This window comes from Gymnoscopelus braueri, assembly GCF_963280865.1.
Source record: "Gymnoscopelus braueri genome assembly, chromosome: 22".
Classification (NCBI taxonomy): domain Eukaryota; kingdom Metazoa; phylum Chordata; class Actinopteri; order Myctophiformes; family Myctophidae; genus Gymnoscopelus; species Gymnoscopelus braueri.
Window position 1 is genome coordinate 14,325,812 of NC_137624.1, and position 11,991 is coordinate 14,337,802.

The 11,991-nt window shown below is 43.1% G+C and overlaps 1 protein-coding gene and 1 pseudogene across 2 annotated transcripts; one reads left to right on the plus strand and one right to left on the minus strand.

The window, feature by feature from the left end:
• Nucleotides 1-7,856: 7,856 nt before the first annotated feature.
• LOC308078859 (m7GpppN-mRNA hydrolase-like) lies at nt 7,857-8,711 on the minus strand (the record flags this gene model as incomplete). Its single annotated transcript, XM_080420203.1, has 1 exon — nt 7,857-8,711. The coding sequence occupies one exon, from the start codon at nt 8,709-8,711 to the stop codon at nt 7,857-7,859; it is 855 nt and encodes a 284-aa protein (XP_080276329.1).
• On the plus strand, nt 8,710-9,644 carry LOC308078861 (eukaryotic translation initiation factor 5A-1-like; annotated as a pseudogene). The gene is made up of 2 exons: nt 8,710-8,749; nt 9,193-9,644. The product of its transcript is annotated as a eukaryotic translation initiation factor 5A-1-like (transcript).
• The last annotated feature ends 2,347 nt before the right edge of the window (nt 9,645-11,991 follow it).

Sequence of the window (11,991 nt, forward strand, 5' to 3'; positions counted from 1 at the left end):
TTTGGGGGAAAATTAACAGTTTCACCCCTAGTTATATGTTATGTTTCAGCAAGTTATGTGGCTATGTTAAGTTTTGTTATGTGGTTATGTTACGTTACGATACATGTGGCATGTGTGCCACAACTGTCACTGTTCTAGTCCTGCACCTTTCTGCTATTTTTCACCTCACCTTATTGCTGCACTTTATGTCTAGCATCATGTACGTATATATAAGTATATACCATTACCTTCTACTACTGTATGTATGCCTACGTATGTATATCTATATAGCTTAGATTTTTGTCCCTTTTCCTGACATGTTACTACCCTGTGCTTTTTCTCTTTGCTCTTTCTTCTATCTCTATCTTTCCTCCATTTTCTGAAAGCTACAAAATGATGGAGCTTGCACGAAAAGAAAACATACATTCACCCACTTCTTTCTTTACGGCGTCTTATGTAAACCTGTGATGTGAAAAAGTTTATTCTGAATCTGACGCGCACCTATGTGTGTTTGCATCTACTGTATGTCACAAGAAAGACTAGTGTAACGCCCACACTCCAGCATAGGCAAAGTGCATATCGGTTTTAATATTTTGTAATATTTGAGCGTTTTGTGTATAATCTTTTCCATCTATGACTTTAGTTGAATCATATTAAATTAAATAATATTTTATTTATATAGTTTAGGGCCTAAATACATTTCTGATCTTGTACGATATCATGAACCATCCAGACCTCTCAGCTCATCTAGCAAAGGTCTGCTTTCTGTCCCTATAAACCAAAATAAACGTGCATTTAGTTTTCATGCACCACATATCTGCAACAAACTCCCGGTCTGCGCGCCACTCTTATTTCTTTTAAAACACAACTAAAGACCTTTCTGTTTGCCGCTGCCTTTGATTGACTTATTTTTCTTTTTCTCTGTTCTTTTCTCTTCTGCACTGTAACTGTATCTGTACATTTTTACTTATTTTGTTTTATGCATCCTGATATCATTTCATAAGTGTGTTTCCTTTGCTTGATGTTCTGTGTAAAGCACATTGAATTGCCTTGTTGTTGAAATGTGCTATACAAATAAAACTGCCTTGCCTTACAGTCTGTTTCTCCTACACTGTCTCCTTTTCAGCTTTCTGTCTCCCCTCCATGCCTCTCCCTCTGAGCTTTCCTCCTGTCTGTCTCTCCTACACTACCGTACATCCTCCTGTCAGCTTCCCTACTGTCTGCCTCTCCCACACTGTCTCCCTCTCAGCTTTCCTACTGCTCCTATGATGTAGAGAGACACACTCATTGAAAACGAAGAAAAACTCTGTTGAAAAGAAGGATAAATCCAGGGGCTTAATGTAAATAGGCTTATGGGCCCATATGGATCTATAGCTTATGTTTATCCCCCAATAGACCTGATTATCATACGTGATAAGAGTGATCATATTGAATAGATGTTCTATTCATCTACATAACACCATCACTCATTCCATTGTGCTGCTGTGGCCTATTACTGAAAAGGGAAATAGGCCAAATGTTTGAAAAAAGTATTTTGAGCCCTGAAAATATTCTTTCTTTTAAAAAGTTTTATAACAATTCTGTTCCTTTTTCTTATAGAACTTACAGTATGTTTCTTATGTAAAATGCAACCTGCATAATGTGAGTCAATCTCCATTGACCATGCGTAAACTTCAATAACACGCATTCAGGTAAAATTCTGCTTCTTTAAAAGATAGACTTTGTGATGAGTTTTCGAGATGCCTGTTTTCATAATTGTACCTATCTATTATTTTGAGATCTTACAATCCACTTTGAAACAATGTTGCTTGTACTCGAGGTTGTGAAATAAAGGTGATCTTAGTTTTTCTTACAAAGACTAGTGAACAATGACAAGAACAAGTTGTAAGTTAAACATAAAATCTGGAATGTTAGTTTAACTCAGGAAGGGTCAACTTGTACAGTTAAAGAACCATACCATGGCCATTCATGTCATTGCTTATTGACAGCTACGGCCATAATCATAACATTTTCCGGTTAATGGCTTCATTTTTAGACTTTGTCCAAAGTTATTAAAACACAACTGAACATCTATCTGAATAGCTGAATCAATGTTTGCTAAACTTCATTGCCCAGTTTTATCATGACATTTAAGTTTTGTCCGTAAATCAAACTTTTTAACCCTTTTCGACTAGATGTTTCAAATTACCACACTTTAAAATCCGTTAGAAAGCAATGATAACGTAACTTTGACCAAATACATATGTTAGGGTTAATTACTTTTGGACCAAGATAGCAGGACTCAGGCACATGCAGGACTCAGGCACATGGCGTTGCAACTGTACAAACAGGAAGTATTAGTTGGATGCTGAGTGGAGCCAGAACAACAGTGGAGCGGGGCAGTCAGAGAGAGCTGAGCTGTCGTTTGGAAAACTGTCTGGCAAGCCGCTGGGCGAGACAGGCAGGCGATGCAGGCTGGCAAGACGATGGGCGAGACAGGCAGGCTGGCGGGCCCACAGAGCGAGGCAGGCAGGCAGGCAGAGACAATAACTGGAAGTAAACCATGTTGGCGAACTGAACGATGTGGCGAAGACTGGGGTGTAGAGCCAGGGAATATAATTTAACTGCAGGAGCTTGATGAGTGGATGAGTCGCAGGTGTGCAAGCTGATTGGCATCAAGAGGGGAACAGAACATCACACCCAGAGAGAGAGAGAGAGAGAGAGAGAGAGAGAGAGAGAGAGAGAGAGAGAGAGAGAGATAAACGGCAGAGGGGGTGAGGGGGTGGCACAGCTGACCCATAACAATAAATATTATTCATTAATATGGAAGGTAATGATGAATATGTCAGCCGTTACCTGATAATAACAATTCTTGCTGATTAACTTATTAAACAGCCAGCACAACCCAATAAGTTCACGCATAAGGGCATGACAGGGGGCTCTTTGAGTGATCACTGTTTCCGTAATCGCATGAAGTTTTTGTGTGTACATAATTGTCTTCACCAGGCCAACAGGCGAAGACAATTATGTTTTCACCCCTGTCCGTGTGTATGTAGGTGTGTGTCTGTGTACAGCTAATCTCGGATCACTGCATGTTGAGGGGCCTCTATAGAGATAGCATGACAGTGTGCGATAGTGTGAAAAGGAAAGCTATGATGCATACTGCTCAACTATGGAATTCCAGGAGAGATGGTGAAAGCAATAGCAGTGATGTATGAGAGCCGTATACCTGCTTTGTCCAGTGCACTGATGGACCAACTGAAGAATTTCAGATAATTACAGGCATCCTTCAGGGTGACATACTTGCTCCTTTTCTCTTTGTCATCGTCGTCGACTACTGTATGTCCTCATACAAGGAGACCAACTCCTCTTTTAACACTCTTGTGTCAGCAACCAAAGTGGGAGTAATGCTTGTAGCGGACCCAGCTGAAAGAGGTGAAGCTTGACTGATGAGTTGACCATTTTATTTGTGGTCTCAACGTGAAAACTAGAACAAAAAACATAAAATACATAAATCAATAAACCTGACAATTCATATCTAGAAATGTATACTCCAAATAACCACAAATGCATTGCACATTTCCCATGCATAGCCTACATTTCCAATAAACTACGATGTATCCTAAACCACATAAACCACCAGCCCACCGTAACAAAACAAAAAAAAAACTGAGCATCCACAGTGAACGAAGACAGCTCTCCTACCGGATAATACCGTCCACAGTGAACAACAGCAGTACCAAGAAAGCATTTAAACAAATAATACCCTTTTCCCCTTCCAGATAGGCGCTATTGACTGAGTTCTGTTGTGTGACCGTGTCATGCCCTGCAGCTCCACTGCAACAATACATATTGAAGGTACATGTCAAAACCAAACTTAATCCAAAACGAATTCTCAATGGAAAAGGTGCAAAGCAACTCACAGGTTTGGCATAGAGTTCTGTAACAGTTTGTCCGTCTCAAGGTCCATCCATCCAAATATTGTTTAAAGGGTTTAAATGACTTTCCCTTTGTCCGTGCGATCCATTCTTTCCGTGCCGTCCGTACCAAACATTTCTCCTGCTCACGCTATCGCTGAGCTAGACTTAAATAGTCCCCTTTCAAGCCGGAACACCCTATACAGTATCCTTCAAAATAAAAGGTTTTGACGTCCCCGGATCTGTTACAATGCTGAATGCCAAGAAGACAGAATGCCTGCTTCTGAATGAAAACTCAGATCATCCAACCATCCGCATTAACGGCAGTGACATCAAAGAAATTGAGGATTTCAAATAACTTTGGTCATAGAGTACGCAATCAGTAGCAGAACACTGACAAGGAAAAGGACAGGCCTGGAGTGCTTGCAAAGTTATATCCAATATGTCAGTCAGATGTCTTAAGAGCTACCAAGATCAAGCTTTTCAAAGTCTGTAGTATCCTTTATGGTGCTGAAACATGGACAATGAATAAGAAGCTATCAGGATCGTATTGACGGAACATACACAAGACTTCTCATCCGTATCCAGAACCTTTCATGGAGGAACCATCCTACGAAAGCTCAGGTTTATGGTGGCATCCTCCCATCTCAGTTGTTGTGGCACAAAGAAGACTCCGCTATGCAATAATGATAGAGCGCTCCTCCAAATGTGCTTTCTCTTCTACCCATTTGGTTCAGCAAGAGAGATATAAATGAGAGAAATGATGTAGGTAAAAACAAGAGCACTACTTCGAATATGTGCCTGGTCCCCACTGCATCCCCATGTCATGTATACTCATAGTCATAGTCAATGGGCTTATGAAATACATTTAAATGTAAACTCTTTGTCCGGAGTCCCTGGAGTCCGGCGTCCCCTAGGGGTCTATCCTGGGCCCTATCCTATTTTCCCACTACACCAAATATATTTGTGGAAAATAGCCAATTTTTTACAAGCTTGTTGTGAGCGTGTAGATCTGCTGCATCTGCCAAATATTCACCCCAGAATAGTGATGCAAGGGTTCATGTGGCTTGCCATACCACTGGTATTCCTTTAAATGTGGCAGCGCACTCAACATTACTGATGTCTTCCACTTCGTTGCTGATGAAGAAGCCTTAATTGTGAAATAAATAAATAAATGTGTATGAGGTTTATTCATGCATTTGGTTATTGATGTAACAAAAAGGGAAGACTGGCTGATAACAGTGAGGCCACTGCGAGGGACTGTCATTTTAGAGTTACAGAAAACACATCCCACACCACTGTCCAACCCATCCCTCATCAACCCCCCCCCTCTTCACACGACAATCAGCCATCTCCCTCCATCAGTTGCATCCTCCCTTCTCTCCTTCCCTTCCAATTTGCTCCTCTCCTCTCCCCTCTCCTCTAGTGTGTGAATCCTCTCCTCTATCTCTTCTCCCATCCAGCCTACTCCCCTCCTTCACTCCTCTCCTCTCCTCTTCCCCTCAGGCTTTCTTTCCCCACATCCGTCCCTGCGGTCTTACCTTTCGCAAATTACCTCTTTCACCTTTCATGCAGTTTGTAGCTTGCACAAACTCTGCTCATCTAGTCTTCCCTCTATCTCCCCTCTCTGTCGCGCGCGCGCACACACACGCACACACACACACACACATGCACACACACACACACACACGCACACACCCCCACCCACGGGCAGCTTTTTTTATGAGGTCACACCCTAGGGGTCCAGGACAATCCAATCAAATGTTTGTCTGATTCAATGATGGTAGCAAAAGGACATGCTTGCATCACTCCCTCTCTCTCTCTGTCTGTGTCTGTCTCTCTCTCATGCTCTCTCTCCCCCTCTCACTCCCCCCTCTACCCCACTCTCTCGCTGTGTCTCTGTTTATTTTATGTTCTCTTTTTCTCCCCAATTTAGTCATGCTAATTCTCCTTGAACAAGGAACAGTACGCTACTACACAGTCCCTGCTGCTGCATGCTAACCCCCACTGTTGTCCTGTGGAGGGTGTAGATAACCACATGCCTCCTCTGACACACAGGGAGTCGCCAGCCACTTCTTTTCGCCTCACCTGAGGAGTTTTACCAGGAGAACGACACACTATCCCCTCCCAGTTCCGCTCCCTGCAACATGTTGTGAGATTGTAGATCTGCTATTTTCAGTGCGTGACACTGGTGCACTGGTCAATATGATTTATTGATTTATTTGGGGGGATACATATTTCAAAAAAAAAAAATTCATATTCATTTTCAAATATAAATTAGTTGCTACACTCATGTCAGTGGTTGCCAGGTTTTTGCTTCTTTACGTCAATTATGCCTTTCTTATGTTGCATGAAATGCTATTTGATTATTGTGAATTATGGCTTAACTTTAGGCTTATTTAAAGTTCAATACTGAATGAGATTTCAGTTTAGGACTTTAGGTTGTATGTGGTGTAAAAAGTGTAAAAACATTATACTCTTTGAATATACTCTATACTGTATACAACAATATTATATGCACCTGTTTTGAATATGTGACAGAAAGGCTGTATACAATACAGGGCCATTTTTTAAATTTGGTTTAGTTTGGTTCAGTTCGGATCGGATCGGAGAGGCAATGCAAAAGCAGCCATTTGATGTTCTCCTTTGTGATGAGGAGAAAGCAGCAGTGCAATGACAGGATAAAGGAGGATGTATAGATGGCGCCGACAGTGCTGCTGAGTGCCCACGGGCACAGATGGCACTATGTCTGTGTGCTGCCTGCCAGGAGAGGGCTGGCACAGCTGGCTGACACTGCAGAGGCTCTCAAACAGCATGTAGTTACAGTAGGCTTGCTGGACTATCAGAGAAATGAGAAAACCCGTAGTCTACTCTGGGTCATCATACTGTCAAATGAAACTTTTCTCGCATTGGAGAAGGTGACTTTTAGTAAGCTGATAAAACAACCGACGCAACAGCTTGTGGTAGGTTTGCTAGGACCCCCACATTGATGGCATCGTAATCTTTAGGCGGTTATGTCTAACTATGGGGGATATTTTATGCAACAGAAAACTGTCACTGCTCATATAGGTGGTGCTCCAACATTCACTTGTTTGACTTACTGGGCATCAAATACTGTAAACCAGGGATTCCCAAACTTTCCAGAGACCCAAATTAATCACTAATCACTGGCTATTTTCCACAATATTTAATAAATTAATTAATCGTTTTGATATTTTCAAATTTTGAGTTATTTTTGAAGAAAAAAAAAGTTTTTGTGGCAAATGTAATGAAACAGAATATTTACTCACAACCCATGAAAACAGGTCCGCGAGACCGCGACCCAAAATGGGTCACAATCCTATGTTTGGGAAACTGCAATAAACAATTGAATGAATCTGACGCGGCAGTGGTTCAGGAGTATAAGAGGCCGCTTAGAAATTGGAAGATTTACGGTTCGATCCTTGGCTCCCGTGGGTTAGTGTCAAAGTGTGCTTGAGCAAGACACTGAACCTCTAACTGCTCCTGAATGTTGTCCTCTGCCATTGGTGTGTGAATGTGTGTATGAATGGGTGAATACGCTAAAAAGAGATTTGGATAAAAAGTCGCCATATAAATGCAACATTTACAATTTTACCATTTGTCTGTATCGCAGTAGTGTGCGATCACATAAGCAGGACAGGATTGTCCTGAGGTAAATAATGAAGCCCCTTCATAATACATTAGCCATCTGTTAGCCAAATGAGGTGTTTTGTACAAGCTGGAGTTAGATTTTACAGATAAATGCAGTGCTCTGATAAATGCAGTGCTCCTACAATACCTTGTAATTTGTCTGACTTCATAGGCTCTCTCACCTCATATAAAGAAATGATGAAACCAAACCAGTCATATTCTCTTCGTCATAGAATTATTTTGTTTTATTTCATACATGCAATTTCTATTTTTATAATTATCTTGTGTATTGTATTGTTGTTGTATTGCAGACCCTGTCACACCAACATCTCACTGCTTGTACATGTAAAACCTGTAAACCTCTGGAGCATAAGCTTCCAGAATGGCTTCCCAGTCAAAGTTGAAGTTGAGGAATGATTTAGACATGCCATTCAACTTGACTATCCATTCTCGGAGTGGCGTCACAAACGGAATGGCCGTTAAGAACCTGTTAGGGGCCAATCCGAGCTTGAACTTAGGAGTCATGTCGCTTCTGTCACAAGGCAACTGTTCAACCGGGAACCACTCGATGTCGCTGATCTCCTTCCTGATTTTGGGGTTGAACTTGGTATCACTGGAGACTCCAGGTATTATGTACAACCTGGTTAGCTGGCCTTTGACTGCAGAATTTCTAAAGACATTATTGAGCATGAGCTCAATGTACATGTCTTTAGAGATACGATATGTGATGTCGAAGCCAGTTTCCTCCAAAACTTCTCGCACAGCACAGTCATGAGGTGCCTCATCTTTGTTGACTTTGCCCTTTGGGAATCCCCACCCCGACTTTGCAAAGTAACCATGGACCAGCAACACATTGTCTAGAGCCTCGTCTAGAATAATTGCGCCATAGGTCGGGATGCCCATCTTATATTCCTTCCACTCTTCGATGACTTTATGGACATCTTCCCCATCAGGGAGCAGGAATGGACACTGTTTGAAAACAGCCATGGCAAAGTCCCTGATCCCGCACTGAGGTAAACCCGGTGTTTCCTGCATGTGGAAGTCCAGGTAGAACCAGTGGGCTAGTTCGATCTGGAAGCAGAGCCGGATGACATTGTCCCTCTCCTCACTGGGTATGTGGAGGATGAATCTACTGCAGAGGTCGTCCAGAACCCAAGAAGGAATCTCGACCCGTTTGGTTTCCATGAGTGGATTTGAAAACGGCAGCAGGACCACAGTCAACAGTAGCAGTCAACAGTAGCAGAAAGCATAGAGAGGCATGTATGAACCAATATGGTGCATTTGATTTTTTATAAAACTTTGAATGAGTATTCAATATTTTATAAAACAAATGCACTGAAGTGCAAAGTGTGACATCACCAGCCCAGACTGATTATGGAGATTGCCGAACTTTCCCAAATTGGTGCTTCACAGCAGTATGCTGTAGTGACGTCAGGGACTGACCTCAAAGAACTCTGACAAAAAGTACTCTGACAAAATGTACTGAAGTCATAGCGCTGATATCATACTGTAGTACCGATGTCATAGACTGGCTTCCAAATATGTCGCGCCTATTTGACCTGCCAGTCATACATAATACAATATAGATGACTAACATCACAGGCTGGGTATAGTCGGTCCATTTTTCTTGGAAGTGTCCCTGACCCTTCCAAGGCACCATTGTCAGACCCTGATATTGACTTCACGACCGCCGAGTCTGGCGCCTCATCCACCCACCCCATGCAATGCTCTGCCCTGCGCAAGAACGGCTATGCGGTGCTGAGGGGACGCCCCTGCAAAATTGTGGAGATGTCCACCTCCAAGATCGGCAAGCACGGGCATGCCAAAGTTAATATGGTTGGTATTGACATCTTTATCAATAAGAAGTATAAATGAAGATATGCGCCCCTCCACCCACAACATTGACGTCCCTTCCATCAAGCGGACAGACTACCATCTTCTCAACATCGGCGAAGATTTCATGTCTCTGATGTCTAATAATGGAGATCAGGGAAGACCTGCGATGTCCTGAAGGTGGCCTGGGCAAGGAAATCTTGTCAAAGTTTGAGGCTGGTGAGGAATTCATGGTCTCTGTGCTCTGAGGAGTGCTCTGTGGCCATCAAGTCCATGAACAAGTAGGAAGAACTTTGCTGCCCACCACCGGTCTCCTGCATTCTTATTGGTTCCGTCACCAAAGCGACGGCCCTCACGGACAACCTCAATTGTTCTGTTGTGATAATCCCCTCAATTCTCTCACTTCTATTTATTTCAACATCTGTTTCTCGGTTTTGTTTTATTCCACCGTGGCTCACTAATTGCGCGTGGTCTCCCGATATCCACATGATTCGATTTTGTTATGTATATGTATGTTATATAAAACACGTAATTGTCAGTTCACACTGTATGCAAAATTAAATGCCAACATTTTGACATTGCCTTTCAGTGGAAGACGTGAAGCTTATTGATTTAAATTGGTGTGGTGCATGGCCCTGATTAATCACTTGGCATCCTATTCTTGGGTGAACATTTGGTTATTTTTGGCGAAGAGATTATTTGGTGTTGAGAGGAAAAAGGTGGGGGCCTATAGTATAGGGGGTACTGGTCAACTAAGTATATACAGTAAGTAAGATCTCTAGTTTAGATCAATGAAAATATTGTCGAAATTATTATTTTCCATTGCATTGTGTGTTACATTGCCAGTCTTTTTTTTGTAATGCAGCTAGCTACTTGGGATGCAGGGCAAATCTCTCATATAGCTGCTACAACAATAAAGTACTGCCTCATCTCATCTAGTTTCATCATTTATGTGCGGGGGTTGGGCTGGCACAGCTGGCCACAGTGCTGTAGCGCTGCGAGAACAGCTTGTAGCCAGACACATACAACAGCAATGAAAAGAGACATAAAAAACACTTTATGGGGCTTGTCGTGGTTACGAATGTTGCCACCACAGCCACACGTCACCCTTCTCTGCCTGGGATCCAAGCCTGCCAGCACCATCTTCTGCCCCCACTACACTGTCTCTCAGCTTAAACTTCATGCACGTTTCATTGTATACTGTAAAAGCATTCTGTGCATCTCCTGCTCTCCGCCACTTAGATGGGACGGCGCCTCACGCCGGGCACAAGCTGGTTCTTAAAAGTGATGGCAGGCGACATTCGATTGGCTTTATTAATGTAACGCCCACCCACACACACTCATGACTAATTCGGGGTCCTTTGCGCAGGGCGCAGATACATACTGTAGCACCCACATTTAGCGTCCTCTAAATAGCACCATTGCGCTGGACACACCACAATGCCTCATGGTGAAAGGTTCTGTCGTTGAAGTAGGGCCCTCTGAGTTCTAAAAAGTAGCTTTTCATTCAATCAACAGTTTCCCTGAAAGTAGCCTACAGTAACTATTTTACTTTGAGTGTATACTCTAGCAAAGTCATTGTATTGTATTGAATCTGACAGTTTGGTATAGAACACCCTGCTGTAACTGAGAATCCCTGTCATGCTGTGTCCCGCTGTAGGAACTGATATCTTCTACAGTGGGATTGTTTAATATTCTCCTGTGTGCGTGCATGTGTGTGTGTGTGTGTGTGTGTGTGTGTGTGTGTGTGTGTGTGTGTGTGTGTGTGTGTGTGTGTGTGTGGGGGGGGGGGGTGTGTGTGTAATTATATAAATATATATACTAGCGGTTCGGGCCCTCACACCTACGTGCGTCGCACTGCCGATCTGACTGATATGCCCATATACTGTATCAAGGCGCCAGAACCCAGTGGTTGCATTGAAGCGCATTGGACATGCTGGCCATTCATAGGTACTGCAGCTGGGGCCACTGTGCATGAACGAGCGAAAACGGTTTCGACCAATGGGCTCGACTCACGAGCTTGCACACGAGCTTGCGCACGGGACTGCGCACCTCTGTGGCGCGTTTTGCGTCACAGAGGTGACGCGCAGAAGCCCCAAATAGGCCTCGCCCATCACATTTCCAACCCGGAAGAAGGGGTGAATTCGCTTCATGCGCTGGGTGAGAGCAATTCAATGCAAGTGGATGGGAGGGGATATCCGGTGCCCTCTCTATTATTGGGCGGTGTAGCCGCCCCTATAAGTGGGGTTGGGACACCTCATTAGCTGTATTGTGATTGGCTCATTAGTACACCCCTAGCTGTACTGTGATTGGCTGACTCTATTGGCTGACTCTATTCAGCACTGTGATTGGCTAGCGAGACACATGATGACATTAATAACCTATAAATAGGATTATGCACTTAAAAAAATCCATCACTATGATGACCACTGTGATGACCACACCGCCCACTTCACACTGGGTGTGATTATTTTTAACTCTATGTACTGTATGGAGATCTCTGTACCTGTCCTTGTCCCTTTTAAGCCCATATATGGAGATCCCTGATGTTATCGATCATGCCCATTTAAGGAACTGGCTGATTTGTTTGCTGATGCCATGATGACACATTGAGGTTAGATAACACACTATA